General features: G+C 39.8%; 1 protein-coding gene across 2 annotated transcripts in view; it reads left to right on the top strand.

The window, feature by feature from the left end:
- Positions 1-18,488, top strand: part of LOC137871121 (adhesion G protein-coupled receptor F5-like) — a 40,316-nt gene that overhangs the window by 4,148 nt on the left and 17,680 nt on the right. For both annotated transcript variants that reach the window (XM_068708739.1, XM_068708738.1), the window contains exons 4-11: positions 7-159; positions 264-428; positions 2,004-2,156; positions 3,285-3,449; positions 3,833-3,967; positions 4,058-4,168; positions 5,667-5,708; positions 5,877-6,023. In XM_068708739.1, coding sequence (XP_068564840.1) covers positions 7-159; positions 264-428; positions 2,004-2,156; positions 3,285-3,449; positions 3,833-3,967; positions 4,058-4,168; positions 5,667-5,708; positions 5,877-6,023 — 1,071 coding nt within the window. The remainder of the gene's footprint in view (positions 1-6; positions 160-263; positions 429-2,003; positions 2,157-3,284; positions 3,450-3,832; positions 3,968-4,057; positions 4,169-5,666; positions 5,709-5,876; positions 6,024-18,488) is intronic.

Here is an 18,488-nt window from a genome sequence, read left to right as displayed (position 1 = left end):
TTGCAGTAACTACAGACCAATGGAATTACATTATTGAGGTTGTAGTGAATGCCTCTAATGTAGAAACAATCCAGCAGATTCGGTCCGTCTTGAATGCTACCAGTTTTCCCAAAGCACTTGATAACAGCACAGAGATCTCTGACATTAGCATCACAACAGGTGAGTAGCTTGAGCATCAAGCCTCGGCCTTCTTTCAACGAGTCGAAGACAAACATGCTATCAAGCTTAATAGTATATAAACACAAAATCTACTCTTTTGACAGTGTGCTCCTCAAATGCAACCAGCATCCAGTGTAGATGTGAGGAACATTTTGCTTGGCCGGACAGCATTTGTGTCACGTACGGAGCCTGTGATGAAATATCCAGTGGCATCTGTAAATGCATTGACGGCATTCCAGCCGATGGCCAGTCCTGCCAGTCAATATCAGGTAATCAAGTTGTAATTAGGGGTGTCCCTGACTAAGAATTTGCACAGTCGAATGTGATCTGTCCAGTAGTTGCCAACCACTCATTGATCCCCCCCCCCCCCATTTAAGCTTTATGTATGGATACAACAATATCTTAACAGAAAAAATGATTGGCTAAGACACAGCTGTCCGTAGTATTGAAACGGAGCAGAGATCGACAGATGGACAGACATGGTTTCTTAGCGTGTTTGCTTTTTCATGGCTGTAAATTGAACTTTCAGCTTTCACTCCATTTTACCCCCATTGTAGCAATCCACAGACAAACGCAACCAGCTGTTTCTGCCCGCCTCCCCCAGCTGACTTTAAAGAATCAATCATGAATTAAAAACATATCTTGCACTCTCATGATTGCGCTGAGTTCTTATTGTTATCTCATATTCTTTTATTTTGAAACAGCAGCCTGATGTTGTCGTTATTTAGCTTTTCTGAGGCTATCGTGAAGATGCTACTCAGAAGGTCCAGGACATTTGTATAGTGCAACTTAGTCTACATGGTGATTTATTCATGCACACTAAGGAGATTTCTAAAAACAGTGTTACCAAACAAAAATAGGCTATAAATTATGATTTATTGGGAGAAACCAAGCTATTCTTGTAAAAGATAATTAGAATGGATCGATATATCCACATTGTAGTCCATATTTTATATTAATTATCAATCACATGAAGACTTGTATATGAAAGGCGTCGTTCATAGAAATGAATCAACAGAGAATTCTAATCACCAGACTCTGCACTTCCTCTCTACTCTAAAGAACTTCTTGTCTTTCAGCTCTTGGTTTTGGTATCTGTCCCCGCTACCTTACTGTTCAGTCTCACCGCTCTCTTCGGCATTGTTTCCAGATGCAGCAGGCAGCTGTTTTTAGCCAAAACATACATACAACACATAGCTAATAAACTCACAGTGTATACTACTTGTCCAACACCAAACATAAGACGGACAGAGTTTGCGATTAGCTGGTGAGCAGGTGGAAAATGTAGCAGCTAATGAGCCTGAGTTAATGGAGAGGAAAACAAAGCTAAAAGGAGAGTGAATATTGGACTTAAAATTCATTAGTGGCACACAAACACCCTTCAAATGGCTGTGTCATGACAAGTGACAAATGTTATGCTCGTATCACCTTTCATTAAGTTAATATGGCAAAGCTGATATGGAGCTAGTGTTTTAATAATCCGTCTATGGCTGGTTTCTGATGCCCCTTTATGGTTAACATTTTTTTGCAGGTTTAAAAACACTATGTAAACACTCCCACCATGTCAAAAACAGTAAAAATGAATTAATGAATTGAAATTGTTTGTATTACACTAGCCCAACCACCGTCACTACTTTAGGGAGAAAGACATGATCCCTCTCTGGCTTCCCACCCCATTGAACTAGGAATTACTGCTAGGTTCCTGTCTTATTAACTGAATGTATATGCCAGTGAAATTTGAGTGTCCCTGTCTGTAGATTTAATAAATGCCAAATGGATATTTGCTTTTGAGGGTTGCACTGATGAATAAAGCTCATTGTACAAACCGATTCTTTTTCATACAGCGCTGCTAACTCAGGTTGAGTACGCAGTGGACGTGGAGCTGAATGTTACCGACATTGAGACGGTGGACTACCTTAGGAGCCTCCTGGAGAGCAGTGCCTTCAACCTGGCCTTGGGTCCCACTGTCAACGTCACACACATTGTCATCACCACAGGTGAGAATGGAGCTTCCTCTGATCGGAAACACCAATGGAGGCTAATTTTTGTGAATCAAGGCACAGTAAAGTGTGCAGTGTACCTTTTCACAACAGTTGACAAAGTGATTAATTCCATTCAATCCATTCCAGATGGATTTCTGTGTATGTTGCTCTTTTCTTTCATGAAGACATTTGTCATATTAGAGATCATATTACAGTTTGTTACAGGAAGGCTCCTGGTTATCCTCTGCATTAATGCACAATGTAATGTCTCACCTATTAACTCCAGATATGTGGAAGATGTGATAAAGGAGCTGAAGTCATGCACCTGCTCTCTTGACCTTCCCCCCCAATCACCATTAAACTCTTCACTTGTTTTTAAAGGTTTTATTTAATATAATACGCTCCTTCCTTGTTACAAACTGGGACTTTCCCCTTATCACAAGCAGCGAGAGGCATGGAGTTTACTTTAGCACTGGTCAAATATTTCTGAACTGTGAAAAATAAAACACCAACACCGCGTGATTTGAAAAGTCAACAATAAATGACGTAAAAGAAAGATTATTATTTATTTTATGCCAAAATTTGATTGCCTGAAACTTTTTGTTTTGTTTTTGTTTCAATTTACTTTGTTTGAAACTGCGACCGAAATCTGTGAGAAACATAATTGAGAATACAGTTTAGCTGGAAGGGTATCGTATTGTACCGATGTTGCATTCTACAGTTTACTAAACCTGTTTTCTGGTGCATTCTTTAGGTGGAAAAGGAGTCGTATCTCCTATTTTGGCAGGTTTTCCCCACATTTAAAAAAAACTTGCATATATGCGTAAATTTAGCTGGAAACAGGGTATAAGTCAACAACAACAACAAAAACAACAAAGAACTATCAAGGCCTGTGCACACACGCACAAGTTAAAGTTTAACAATATCAAATCCTGCAGTCCGCAGAGAACAAACATAGATGGCCTATGAATGATTGATCAAAAAGGTGTGTCTCATGTTCCTCGTAGTGTTCAACCAAGAGTGAAATGTATGAAACTGCATATAATTTAACACTTTTACTCACCTGTGTGTGTGTGTGTGTGTGTGTGTGTGTGTGTGTGTGTGTGTGTGTGTGTGTATGTGTGTGTGTGTTGTTTTGTTTAGTGTGTTTCCCAAACGATACCAACTTCCAGTGCTGGTGTGAGGAACAGTATGTTTGGTCATTTGACAACTGTATCACATACGGAGCCTGTGACGAGATCATTGGGGACACGTGCCAGTGCATCAACAGTATTCCTACCAATGGGCAGTACTGCCAGCCACAGACAGGTGATTTTATAGGTTACTTTATGCTTCATTTCAGCTGCATCTTGATGTTTTCGTTCTATATGGAAATAAATGCATCTTTAAGTATTGTAATACAATTTACATTACAATACATTTACAATACATTTAACATTTTCTTTTTGCTGAAGTTGACCTCATCTTATATATAGGTCTAGTGTAAGACTGCGCACATGGAGAAATCGTAACAAAAATATCAGCGCGGCTGTTAAAGAAAAAAAATAATTAAAGAGTTAAGATCGTTCAGAACTTTCAGCTGCATCTCACAGTCTTAGCTCGGGTGTCATCACATGACCTTGATTTGGAACAAAAATAATCACAAAGAAATTAACTTCTAATTACAGTCTCTTTTCCAACTGTACTTCCAGTTTTTTATGAATACCAGATCTTCATTGAGGTGAACACCACGGACGTAGATCAACTGAGGAACACCCTAAACAGTATATCTTTCCCCGTCCAAATCAGCAACCAATTAATCATCTCAGAGGCTATTTTCACTACAGGTAAGAACACGGAGATTCTAGCTTATGTCTATCTTAAACTGTTTTACCTTTTCATAAGAGAAAATACAGTGTTGTTTTTTTTTATTTTAGTTTACAGCCAAAACCTCACTGAGATCCAGTGCCAATGTGAGGATGACTACCTTTGGCCTTGTGACAAGTGTGCCACCTATGGGAAATGTAATAGTAATACAACCAGCACATGTGGGTGCATTAATGTTAAGCCCGACGGACCCAAATTCGGGTCCGCTGTAGCATTTACCGTCAAAAAAAGTCCATTAATGCATGTTAAATTTTTTTTAAATCTGCTTAAAACAAACAATCTAAGACATTTTTACAAACTCCAAACACCATTCTACACAACTATTGTACGCAAATAAAAGATTTATCACAAAATCACGTATTTCTAGCCATAACTCGCTCTTCTCCGAGTTAGCATAACAAAGCTAACGGTTAGCATAGGCAACCGAGATAGCAAAAAGCACGAGCATTCGACACAGATTCCATAACTACCATCGATTGGCTCTCCGGTAAACCCTCACAAGGCTGTGAGCAAACAAACACCAGAAACACAATGCGTAATATCCTTCAAAATCATCCAAAGCTCCTTACCTTTTCGTTGTTCTGCTGTAAATCTCCACTTAATTCCATCAACAATATTTCTACGTATTTCCGGTGCGTCTCTGAAATGTCCCTGTGTAGAAACAAGGGTCTGTCTAACAAAGGCGCCGTTGGGGGAGGGGATTTATTTTAGGCGAGCTTTTGCGCACGTTTCAGGTGACACGCCGCGGTTTTACTCCCCACTGGCTGACGCTTCTGTCAATCAAAATAGCTTCAATAGCCAGGACTCAGACGCTTCTAAGGAGGGTCCATTGACTGAAATCGACCAACCATAGGCTGAGCTAGGAGACCTGGACTGGAAGCCAGATGAGAAAATCCCATGGATGACAGATATAAACAGGCTCAGAGAGGATCCAGGCTCTCTAAATGATGCCAAACTGCTGCATATGATAGATTGAACACTATTAGTCATAAAAGAAGTGAAATATATAATTATATACTCTATAAAATTACAATGGAACAGTTGGAACCAAATTACATTTTGGTTGACCTCTGCACTCAAACCTCTCTAGCTCTTGAATGCTTCACTTTATCAAAGAACTATTTGTGCAGAGAGACTCTCAACCTATTGGGCTATGATCTGGGAGAGGTTTGAGCTTTCAACTACAACATTAAAAAAAATACATCTTATCAAAATTGGATTAATTTATGATCGGAGATAAAGAATTTCAATTTGTGCTGTGTTCCATCTTAATGTTCTCTTAACCAGTAACATATATATTGATATTTATAAATCTGAACAAATCTCACAAGTGTCAGCTTTCTAAAATATCAAAACTATTAAAATACACCTTATATTTAGACGAAAAACACTCTCTTTACTATGGGTATGCAATAATCGAGGAGAGGCCTACAAATAGGCTTAGGGCTTAATAGGTTTTAAAGCTTTTCCCATAGATGGACAGTACTGTCAGTCAATAAGAAATCAAAGTGAGTACTATGATCACATTCTGATTCCAGATTTAATGCCCAAAATAAAAAAATTCTAATGTTTTTAAAACCATTTTTACTTTTCTTTAATTTAATTTGTAAATCAATTCATGCCATTAAGAAGTGACATATCGTTTGTTTCTCTCTACAGACTTTACGACGTGTCCTCAGACAACAACGTCACCAACAACAGGTAAAGCTGAGAAGACGCTGCTGTTTCAATCAGAAAAGAAAATGCACAAAACACAGAATCTTGTTTACCTTTGATCTATTTGATTTCTTTGTAACGCTTTTCTTTTCTCTCCACATGATCAAACTAATGCAACTAATTGTTCTTTTATTTTCTTCTTTTTATTTGCAGATCCATCACTTCTTTATGAATACGTAATTTCCGTTGAGTTGAACATCTCAGATGTGATACAAATAAATCGACTGCGGTCCATTCTGAGAAACATTTACCCTGTCAGCATCAACGACGTGCAAATCTATGGTGTCAACATCTCTACAGGTAAAGATGGTCGCTTCTGTCATTTTGGTTTACTTGATTCAAAGTTCTTATACAGTTATTATGTGAAATGCATGTGTCTACATTCATGATATTGTGTCCTCTCGTTTCCAGTACTGTCCTTGACTAAAAGGAAAAAAAAACATTTATTTTGTTAATGCAAAGTCAGGTCTGCCATATTGTTCAAATTAACATCCACTTATCAATAGTTCACAATTAGAAAAACACCCATGACATATTTAGCTCCCATACGTGAAATTCATTGTGTTTTGGTATCCAGGTTGCTCTCTGAGCAGCGGTGGTCCTGACTGCAGCCTTTCCCACCATGGCTCCAACATCCTGTTACTCATGCAAACTCTGTGAACACAATCAAGCTTTTGTCTTTGTAGGGAGTGAACTTTTCTTCTCCTTTGATTTAAGGGTTACAACTCATAAGTGCATATATACTTTGTATTGGTGATTGGTTAATACATCTGAATTGAATAGATCAGATTAAGGATACAAATACACATGGTCACATTCAGTCGAATACAAGAATACATTTTTCTACCACATTTCCCCCCTAGAGTGACTGTTGTTACTCACTCTGGAAAATGCTAAAACCTCCCGCTGGTCTTCTGGTCCATAGGTTTTGCCCACAGTAGAGAACCACTCATGCAAATGGTTACTGGCACCTTGTGGCTGGATGCATGAGTTTGTTGTTGTCTTCAGCGGTTTGTCATTCTTAGCTATATTCTACTGATCAACTATTACAATCTCAGGTTAACACACAACTTAACTATAGGCTACATATAACATTTTAGATGATTACATATTAACCCTAATATGTCACTTAAGGTGACCAACTGTTTAATGCTGAATATGCTGTTTTTTAGGCCCTATACACCTAAGAGTAATGCAAGCAGATTACATATTGTTATTACTGTTACATAGTAGGTGGCTAGCTATATGACCTATACGTGTCATTACATGAGTATATGAGGGTTTTTGGAGTAGTTTGAACTACCTTATGGTTATTCCTTGAGGGTGGCTTCTCCTGCCCATTGCAGTGCTTTTGGTTGCTGAATAGTTTGAGTACCCAGGTATTATTTCTAACTGGGGCAAGGGGCTTCTACTTCTTTACGTGTGTCATAATTCATACAGATTCGCTTATGCCTGCTAATTATCCTAAGTGACAGTCAATCTCCCATACTCAGTCTGGTACATTTTAGATAGATAGATAGATAGATAGATAGATAGATAGATAGATAGATAGATACTTTATTGATCCCGCGAGGGGAAATTATTTAGTTGCAAGCAGCAATAGGATACAGAAAAAAAATGCACATTTCAATACACAATATACCGTATTTTCCGCACTATAAGGCGCACCGGATTATAAGGCGCACCTTCAATGAATGGCCTATTTTAGAACTGTTTTTATATATAGGGCGCACCGGATTATAAGGCGCATAGAATAGAAGCTACTACAGTCAAACTTTTGACTGGGGTTGCGTTATGCATCCACTAGATGGAGCTGTGCTAAAGGGAATGTCAACAAAACAGTCAGATAAATCATTCAGTCAAACTTTATTGATTTTTGATTTCATTCACAATACGGTAACTTAAACGTAGAGGGGAACTTTTCCCTGATTCAGTAAACACGTAAAAGAAACAGTCTGATACCACTAAATCAAACGTTAGTGCATTCACAATATAGTAACTCTCAAAATTGTTCAACTTACGTATAAAACGTAGTTAGTGCATTCACAATAACTCAACATTGTTCAAACGTTAATGTGCATATTCACAATATCTCCCAGCCTTGTTCAGTTGTAAACACGTAAAAGAAACACAATCTGATACCGCTAAATCAAAAGTTAGTGCATAACTCAACATTGTTCAGTTACGGTACGTATATAACACGTAAAGCTCACTTTTTCAGTTCATTCCCCGTCCACGAATCCCTCGAATTCTTCTTCTTCAGTGTCCGAATTGAACAGTTGGGCGAGTACGGCATCCAACATGCCCGGCTCCCTCTCGTCATTATCCGAGTCAGTGTCGCTGCTATTGCCTGGCAGTTCAGTGCTTATTCCTGCCTTCGTGAAAGCTCCTGACTACGGTAGCCGTAATGCTGCAAGCGGTGCGGCTTTGTAGTTTACCAGTCGTACTGAAACATTTTGACAGAGCGCCGTGTACAACCAGTATGGATCAACCAATTAACCAATTGATCCATATATAAGGCGCTCCGGATTACAAGGCGCACTGTCGTTTTTTGAGAAAATTAAAGGCTTTTAAGTGCGCCTTATAGTGCGGAAAATACGGTATACAATTATAATAACAGAGTAAAGATATTATATAAAAAATGCACACTATATACACAATGAATAGAATAACAGAATAATATTAAATCAACTAAATAAACAGTAGTGCAGAGGTTTAACCAACAATGAATGATTTGGCCCGAGGTGATTTGTTGTAGAGTCTTATAGCAGTAGGCAGGAATGTTCTCCTGTACCTGTCCTTATGACAGCGGAGCTGGATCAGTCTGTTGGAGAAAGTGCTCCGCTGTCCCTGCAGTAGGTGGTGGAGAGGGTGGTCCTGGTTATCCAATATGGATAATAGTTTCTTCAGTGTCCTCCTCTCCACCACCTGTTCCAGACTGTCCAGTTTGCAGCCGATGATGATGGAGCCGGCCTTCTTAATCAGTTTATTAAGTCTGTTGGTGTCACCGGCTCCAATGCTGCTTCCCCAGCAGACTACAGCAAAGTGTAGTGCACTGGCCACAACAGACTGATAGAACATCTCCAACATCTTGCTGCACACGTTGAAGGGATTTTACTCAATTTTTCTATGTAACTATGGGGAATGGGTGAGTTGAGTACAGAATGAAAGTACCATGTAGTGGGACTACACAACTTTTTTATCTCATATGTAGTGGTCACTAGTAGATATACTCTGTTAGGACCATGACAGCCCTGCTGCAACTCCCTACTCTCATCATTTTGACACCTGAGGCTATACTCTTTAACTTGGATGCTGGGGCAGCATTTACTAATGGAAATCTGTTCTTGTCTAATGATGTCCAGGGCCTTGAATACTATTTGGCCTCCTGGTAGACTGTCTAAATCAGAAAAGGAGGACTAAAGGATTAGTCACTAATCCGGGACCTCTTTTGTTTCGTGTACTATGGATAAATTTCCAATTGTCCTTCTTGAAATATTTCTGACAGCCACTCCTATGGGGACACTATGTCTTCACAACAGTTCCTGAATGTTGCTGGACATGAGGGCTTGATGGCCAGTGTCAACCTTTACAGTCTGCTGGTGACTGTGATGACCAGATGACCAGGGATATGTCCTTCATGTGCAATATCCACTCTGATGTGGCTTTCAAGTTTCACTGAGTGTCTCGTCACACTCCCTGTGTGGTGGTAAGGGTCATTCGTCGGTACAGTAGTGAAGGGTACATTCCATAAGTCGACCCCTCTGCTGAATTGTAAATTGTAGCTTTGCCACCCAACACTAGTGTTGCATGTTGGTGAGTGGTAGAGCCTGTTACCGTTGTTATGTACAATTTGTTATTTCCTCAGTTATCACTTGGGTTCTGTTACAATATCACCATACTCTGAAGTCTGGGTCACTGCGCCTCAAACATCTGTGAGGCTGTGGTAGGTGGGATTATAAAGTGGGCCAGTGGTCTATCAGTTGTGGATGATCACTTCTATTTCTTTATCTGATGTTGTAGTAGGAGATCTGCCGAGAACCTAGCTTCCAGGTCTCTAAAATATGTTGTTCTGCCATGAGACATGTTGTTTATTTAGTTAGACGTGGATCTTTCTGTCAGGGTTGGTGCTCTTGGAATCATAATCTGGTTCTCGTCTTCGTTTTGCTGCTGTGTCTTGATGTCCATTGCTTTTAACTGCTGTATTACATTCTGATAGGACAGTGGCTCTTCAGGTGAGGGAGACCTGCTGAAGGGTTCTCAGTCAGGCAATAGGTCAAGGTAGATGTAACCTATGATGATCCTGGAGTCCATCTTTGATTGTGCATCCTCCATGTCTTCATACAACAGTGTCTCCCCTTGCTATCTACTCCTCCTTGGTGTGCTCCTTTGCAGTAGCGGGACAACTTGGATTGAGTGTTGTCCTTTACTTCCCATCATTTTGGTTATAATGGTTTTGACACAGGGGATGAGGATTACCCATCAGCATCAGGAGCATTGTAAGTAGTGCACTTACAATGCAATGATGCGTTGACGTCCTCCATTGTGGTGGAAAAAAAATCCTATACCCGCTTTGCGTGAGTCTTCTAATGCTGAAATACATAATACCAAAAACCAGGTTGTCTTTTAAGTATTTATTCTCTGCGCAGAGAAGGTTCAATCATCACAACAGAATGCGTACAGTCTCAGTGAGGAAGAACCTCGAAAAAAGTGAACAAGCTTTCTTTATACAGAATGAGCAAAGGTGGGGGCCGATGGCCGATGTTACAGACATTTCGGTCTCAGACTTTTGGTCTCAGACTGATAGGAACAACAAGTGAAAACAAACGGCCAGCAACCAAAACAAGCGGCCCAAAGGCCTTGGCATGGAACATTATCATACAACACAGTTAGTTATCTATGTGAACAGGCAAGGGAGAATTATTCTTTTGCACAACAGAGACATGGTGAAGTTCAACAAAGTCCAGAGCAAAATGACTTATGCATGAATACAATATACTGAGTAGAAATATATACTACGTAAAAAATTACCATTACAATCCTCGCCTTGATCATTACATTAGATCACTACAATAGTTTTAGGGAATACATTCTTTACTTGTCATCTGAATATAAGAAGTTTTCCTAGCAACTATGAAAAATTAATTTATTATTTGTCTTTACTTAAGCATGAATTTGCATTTATTGCCCTCTCAGAAACATGGCTTACTGAGGACTCTAGATACATCTTTAACCCTTAGGACACCGGGTCCCTTTAAATTAGAAGCTACCCAAAATTGACTTTGTGCACAGGTACAGAAATAAAAATATAAAAAAAAAAAATTGGCCAAGTCGAAGATGGAAAAACTGTGTCTGGAGGGATGAGTGACATAATGGTGTGGATTAGAAATTTGAGGTGCTCGCGGTGCACCGAAGCATTAACCAGAATGCCCTGGCGTTAAACAGTGTCTTGAGAGACAATCTGGCTAATTTATAGTTACCAAATGGTTCTGCCTTGTTACAATATGTTGATGACATCATGATTTGCAGCCCCACAGAAGAAGCATGCAGATTAGAGTAATTTACAATTACAGTTATCCTACTTAAATTTTGGCTGCAAATGGTCACAAGGCTATCCATCCAAATTGAAATTTGCTCTCGATAAAGTTTCATATCTGGGACATGTGATCACAGCAGAGGGCAAAACCCTCTCTCCCAAGAGAATACAGGCAATTCAAAATGTGCCTAAAACACAACTAAGAAACAAATGATGAGCTTTATATGAATGACGTCATATTAGATCAGTGGATCCTAAACTTCTCACAAAGAGAGGCATTCCTCTCTTCCATGATTCATGGTAAACGTCTTTCTGCGCTGAACAAACTGACCTGGACTGACCACTCGACTGCTGCTTTAATGACATAAAGAGCTTTACTGTCAGCTCTGACACTTGGACTACCTAAACTAGACACACCGTTCACACAACGCGTGGACGAAAGAGACGTTTACATGACATCAGTTTTGACTCAGGAACATGGGGAGCTCATGGTTCCTTTCTGCCGTTTCACACATTAGATTAGATTAATACATTAGATGTGCCTAACATTACTGTGGAACGATGTATTATCCATTATTCTATTAATATGTTTAGCTCTATTAATCTTGAATACAGAACTCATGTAACTCTGTAACTCATGATGCTTTAAAAATAAGAGGGAAAAGGTAACTAAAGTAAAGACAAAATTTTTAATTCATAGTCACCACGAATAAAACAGCGATACTCCACCTCCAGATCCATCCTCTCTTGCATGGTGAACTGAACTGTATTTTGCTATTTTAACTGCTTGTGAATCTTAGACAAATCGTCACTCAGTCGGTTCCCCCAGGTCTCGAATTTTCTTTACCGGAACGATTGGTGTGCGCACCACCAGAGAATCATCACAAATCAGATTTTGGGTGAACCAGCAAGGGTGTCACACCCCTCACCAGTTCTACGTCATATTTGTGTGCAGACCATAGAGAGGAAGGCACCTCAGACAGCTCAGCCATGTTTACAAATGGAACATTTCAAACCATGGTGTGTGTGTGTGTGTGTGTGTGTGTGTGTGTGTGTGTGTGTGTGTGTGTGTGTGTGTGTGTGTGTGTGTGTGTGTTTTTATCAAACATAAGTTGAGTTACTCTTTTACTGTTAACATTGATGTACATCATATTCTATTCTGTATACATATTACTGAAGTGAGTTGAGTCTTACTGTGCAGCCAGTCAGACATGTCCCTTCATCTCCAATAATGGGCCTCATGCATAGGACACATGTGTGAACTCCCTCTTAAACAACTCAGATTGTGTGGGAGACAGAGAAACAGAGACAGCAGCAGCATTTTCTGTCCAATAAATGTCCATCATACATAATTTCTCTACCTACTAAATTTATAGGGCAGTGATCAGACAGTAGAAATGAATGTTTGTCTGTGATGTTATCTAATATACAGGATAAGGGCTTTGTGTACATTTCACTAATTGGTATTCCCCTGAGCCAATCAAAAATGTAACATATTTACCTTTAATAGTTAACGTGTTGTGGTAACTTTCTAAAAACTTAATTTTTGTTTGAGTACATCTGGTATGTGGGTGTGAGTGGTGTTTGTATGGTTTCTAATGTGTATTGATGTACAAGTTCGTCATAGGCAGAATCTAAAGTTAACTCTCTGTTGTAATGTGTGTGCATTGAATGGTCCATCACTGAGGTCCGCCCCGCCGCGCCTGCTCCTCCCCTCTTGACTGCTGATGTTGAGCCCTCCCACCAGTCCTGCCTCCATAGAGATTGTGGGCCGTTCCTTAGACAATGTCCAAGTTGCCACTTTTATGGCACACAACATTTTCAGCTGGTGTCTGTTTTCCAAAGTCAATTTTCCTCCTCGCCTGTCATGGCCTGATTCCATTGTCAGCTGGGCATTCTCAAGTTTGAGCTGACGAAAGTCTTTGCTTGTTCTCTGTCGTACTGCTCCACAGCGTGTTCAGCATCTTGTAATATGGTTGCAGTCTTCCACATCACACAACTCTCTTTAGTGTGATGTTTTTCAGATTCATAGATGGCAGGAAAGCCTTCTTACAAAGTTCTGTCATATACAACATATTCCAGGTTGATTACGGCTGGTGTGAATGCCGCACATCTTTTATGATAACGCACAAAGGAGGTCATAGTTCTCTTGAATTCTGTGAAGTTGCTCTTTGAACTCTCCACATGAGTCATGGCTTCTTCTTCTTCACGTCTTCTTTCTCTGTTGTAATGTCCTCTTTGTCTCGCGTTTAGATAATCCAGGTTCATATTGTCACCAGTGTTCATTGACGGGCTTGTAGCTGTGAGCGTTGACATGGTGCCTGTAGATTTTGATGAGTCTCGTCCATCTTCATCCTTGGAGTGTTGAGTGGTGGGTTTGGCTGGAATGTTGTTTGTGCCAGAGGAGCATACAGCAGCGGCGTTGCGGAGACCAGATCAGGATCCACTCGACCATGTAAAACAAATACAAAACAAAAACAAAGGTTCAGCAGTATATTTTCCTTTTTTATCAGTTGTATGTGTCTTATTCAAATACATCGGTTTCTTTCTTTACCTCTTGGACATTACTTCATTTGTTTCTGCTTCGCCTTTTCCTCTCTGCTCCAGACACGGTTTGAGTTGATCCAATTTTTGTCGTAGGCTAAAGTTGCCTTTTCCAGGGAACCCCAATTTTATCCATTCTTCCAATTGTTAGGCCGTCTGATTATCTTTGTCCCACATGTATTTTATTATTGGAGGTAAGACCTTGGCATCGGGCTGCTCAGGCTCATTATATGACTTTTATCATTTCCAAATGTTTCACCTTTATTTTTTATAATATATATATATATATATATATATATATATATATATATATATATATATATATATATATATATATATATATATTTTTTATTTATTTATTTATTTATTCATATCATTCTCTTTTTTTTTTTTTTCAACTCTGTGTATAATTTCTGTATCAGATTGAGACTGAATAAACCTCCCGCAGGAAAACCATTTTCGTTTACTTATTTGTTTGGATGCCGGCGACTCACCTCCCCATATTTGTTTTTCATGAACATGACATTGGGTCCATCAGGCAGAGTGTACCCTGGCATTTACTCTTACTAGCCCCCATATGCTAACCTTTTCACTTATATGGGTCTATCTCGCGTATCTCTTTAAACAACATAAACACAGTCGTCACCGTGAGTTTCAAGATTCGTTTCTGGCACAATCTGAATAAAAGCCGTTGCTCTTGACTCACTGTCTAAAATTACCATTGCACCATCTATTATGTCCCACCCTTTTGAGACCCACAGGGCACTCCTGCTCTTCCTTCGGGACCGAAGGCGTTTGCTATACATTTCAGTGTGTGGATGACGTGGGTCATGTTGGCGGTGACGTCTACAGCCAGAGTATAGCATGTTCCTGTTTCATTTGGATGCAGTGCAGCACACAGACCACCTTGCTTAACTAGCAGGAAATCCAGAGCCGCTGCGTGTTGGAGTAGGGCCATCCACTGGCTTTTGGCTGAGTCTGACAGAAATTGGAATCCTTCTGTGGTCTCATTGGCAAACTCTTGGAGAGTATAGGTGATGTTGTCAATGTGTTCTGCCAAGAATGGGACACCATAGAATGGAAACAGTCCAATTCCACATTTCTCTTCAAGCAAGATTCAGTAGAGGAAGGCTTTGATGGTGATTACTGTGCCAATGACCTTGTGACCCTTTCACACAGGTGATTCTCTGTGTTGAGCTCCAAAGAGAATTCTGATACGGCAGTTTCAGCTTTGCCAGTCCGCAACATGCATTGAAGTCTCTTGGTAAGACAGGGTAGGAATGCACCACTCCATGCACCACTGATGAGTGATTACTTGGGTACACCGGAATGAGTTGTGGTCCACTGAGGCTTTTTACCTCCGTTTGGTAGATGTCGCCAAGCTTGCGTCCATAGATTTGTCCCACGTAGGCCTTCCAGACACTTACTCCCAGCTGTTGTTCTGTTCCATTTCCACATCTGCACCACTGTAATTACGTCTGGCAAGACTGGTGTTCCGGCTATCTTACCTTCTTGGCTTGTGTCTGCTTTTTGGCTGATGGTGTTGGAATCATATAGCTCCCTCGAGGTGTACCTCCTGGGCTGTAAGCATTATATCCTTCCGTAATCTATACCACTGGTTCCTGCCAGGGTGTGTGCATTGAAAGCATAGGTGCGATTTCGTCCCTATGGTTGTCCTTAGGTTGTGTAGTGGGATGATTTCCTCTTGGTGCCTTGTCTAGTGTGGGACATGGCATGGTTTGCTGTCCTTCCAACCGCTACTTCTTCCGCCGCCGACAGGGTGGCCCCCCATTGCTCTAGAAGTGGAGGTAGGCTTGATATCTCCGCTGTTTTCTTTTGCAATGTTGTTCATAGTACGTCCCTATCTATTCTGGTTATGGAGAAGGGGCATTTGCCAACACTCTAAGCAGGGTGATGTAAGTTTCCAATCCACATTGAAGATCTTTCAAATGTGTCGGTGTTGACAGGTCTGTCGGTTCCTGTCCATCACAGGGGGATTTTCTTGTTCGTCTTGTATAGTTGACTCTGCTCCTTCTCCAGATATTACTCTTATACCCAGGAGAAGTGTTCCAAGTCTTAGCCTCCAGGAACCTCATGGTTCTTCAGGGGGGTCCTTCCGACATTGGCTTGAATCCTGGTCTGTGCCCTCACCTGGGGTTGGTTTAGCTTCATTGTGCTGTCCTCTTCAACTTCCTTTTCCTTCGTAGTCAGTAGTGGGGCAGTTGTCTTGGTGCAGTGCATAATGTATTACCAATGACTTTTCATTTCAACCTTCACTGCTGTTGGTGTGGACAGGACTAATTGATGTGGTCCTGTTCGTTTTGGCTCATTCCACTTGTGTTTGTATTTTTTTTATTTATCTTTTTTGGACAGTAGCTAAGGTTACAAATTATACATTCACACTAGCATATATGGTGTCCACAGTTTTTCAAAATTGGGTAACTTTGTAGAATTTGGGAGAGTGTACACATAAACAAATACAAACATCAGACGGGGGGGACTTAAGAGACAATGGGATAGAGGTCAATGAGGCTTGCTAAACTAAAGCAACATTACAGGGTCATTCATTCATTATTCCACAAAATCTGTTCGTAAGGGTTTTACGTATCTCACCCACTTGTCCCAGAGTTGAACAAACACATTTCTCTGAAGGTGAAGGGAAAAACTGATCCTTTCCATAACATAGATGTTGTTTACTATATCTATCCACTCCTGTATCGTGGGGGGCTCAGGAAGCAACCAGCGCCTTGTGAGCATTTTTTACATGCCAAACATGTATTCATCTGGACACCCTGTTTGGAAATCAAATTTTCCTAAGAATAATTGCAGGGGCAGGTTAGTGTTAAGTATGCTTTTTAATGTTTTATGAAACTCTGCCCAGAAAGGATTTATCACTGGACACTCCCAAAATACATGCCAGTGATTTGCTTCCCGAGCCCCACACCGTCTCCAACATGTAGCATCCCCTCCAGCAAAGCGTGCCTTCTGCTTCGGTGTGATAAAGAAACGAATAACACACTTCCACGCAAATTGGTGCATTTACATTAAAATGTACACACATATAACCAGTCCTCGATTGATATTGAGAGGTTACCTTCTCTTTCCTATTTTTCCTTAACATATACTGCAGTGTGGGATTTGTTTGTCATAAGGCCTTTGTAGGATCTAGAGATAATTCCCTTATTTGAATTATTTTGGTAGTGTGGTGGAAAATATTCCTATACCCGCTTTGCGTGAGTCTTCTAATGCTGAAATACATAATACCAAAAACCAGGTTGTCTTTTAAGTATATATTCTCTGCGCAGAGAAGGTTCAATCATCACAACAGAATGCATACAGTCTCAGTGAGGAAGAACCAAGAAAAAAGTGAACAAGCTTCCTTTATACAGAATGAGCAAAAGTGGGGGCCGATGGCCAATGTTACAGACATTTCGGTCTCAGACTTTTGGTCAAAAACAAACAGCCAGCAACCAAAGCAAGCAGCCCAAAGGCCTTGGCGCTGGAACATTCTCATACAACACAGTTAGTTATCTATGTGAACAGGCAAGGGACAATGCTTCTTTTGCACAACAGAGACACAGTGAAGTTCAACAAAGTTCAGAGCAAAATTACTTATGCATGAATACAATATACTGAGTAGAAATATATACTACGTAAAAAATTACCATTACATTAAGCACCGAGAAATATTGTCAGTATTGGGTCATCAAGGTTTGATTGTTGTATTTCTAATGTTATGTTCAAAATGGTTGCGTATCTGGAGGTATTTATAAAAATCAGATTTTTCAAGAGAATATTTATTCCTCAGGTGTTCAAAGTCCTTTAGTTGTCCCTTTTCTGTCAGAGAATTGTTGTTATACCTTTTGGAATCCAGGATTTAAATCTATGATCCATTTCATTTGGTTTGAACCCCGGATTATAGGCACACCATTGAAGTATTTGTAGTTTATTATCTAGTTTATATTCTCCTCTTATCACGTTCCAGATTTTTAAATGGAATTTGATCCATGGATTTTGTAAATTGTTTTCCCAAGTTTTTGTGGGCCAATACTGCATGAATTGGGGGATCATTCATAATAGAGAGTTCAATATCTTTCCACCTGGCACAATAAATTGGGGTACACATGTAAATTAAGGATTTAATCTGGACACCATAGAAGTAATCCTTAAAATTGGGTAGAGCCATTCCTCCTTCCTCTTTTGGGAGTTATAGAGTTTTAAATTTAATCCTTGTTTTTTTCCCTTGCCAAATAAATATTGAAATGATTTTATCCAATTCAGAGAATTGTTTTGAGGGAATTTCTACAGGTAGTGCTTGAAATAAGAACAGATATCGTGGCAGAATATACATTTTTACAGAGTCAATTCTATGGCTTAGTCCGAGGAAAGAAATAGAGTTTCATCGATGAATGTCATCTTTAATTTTTGTTAAGAGGGGGGTGTAATTTATCTCTGCCAATGTTGAGATATGTTTCGGTAGGTGTATTCCTAGGTATTTCAAGGAGTTTTGGTCCCAGTTAAGGTGAAATTTCTCTCTAATGTTTTTAGGAGGTGTACAATTAAAAGTAAAAATGTTTAGATTTTTTGCAGATTTAGTTTATATCCTGCATATCTACCAAATGGTTTTAGCAGGTTTATTAATTAAAAAAAGGAGTTAGAGGGGGTACTTAAATAGATAAAGATAT

This window comes from Cebidichthys violaceus, unplaced genomic scaffold (assembly GCF_023349555.1).
Source record: "Cebidichthys violaceus isolate CVI_PGR_0920_01 unplaced genomic scaffold, fCebVio1.0.p SCAF_14, whole genome shotgun sequence".
In the NCBI taxonomy this organism is placed as follows: Eukaryota; Metazoa; Chordata; class Actinopteri; order Perciformes; family Stichaeidae; genus Cebidichthys; species Cebidichthys violaceus.
This window is presented reverse-complemented; position numbering and strand designations above follow the sequence as displayed.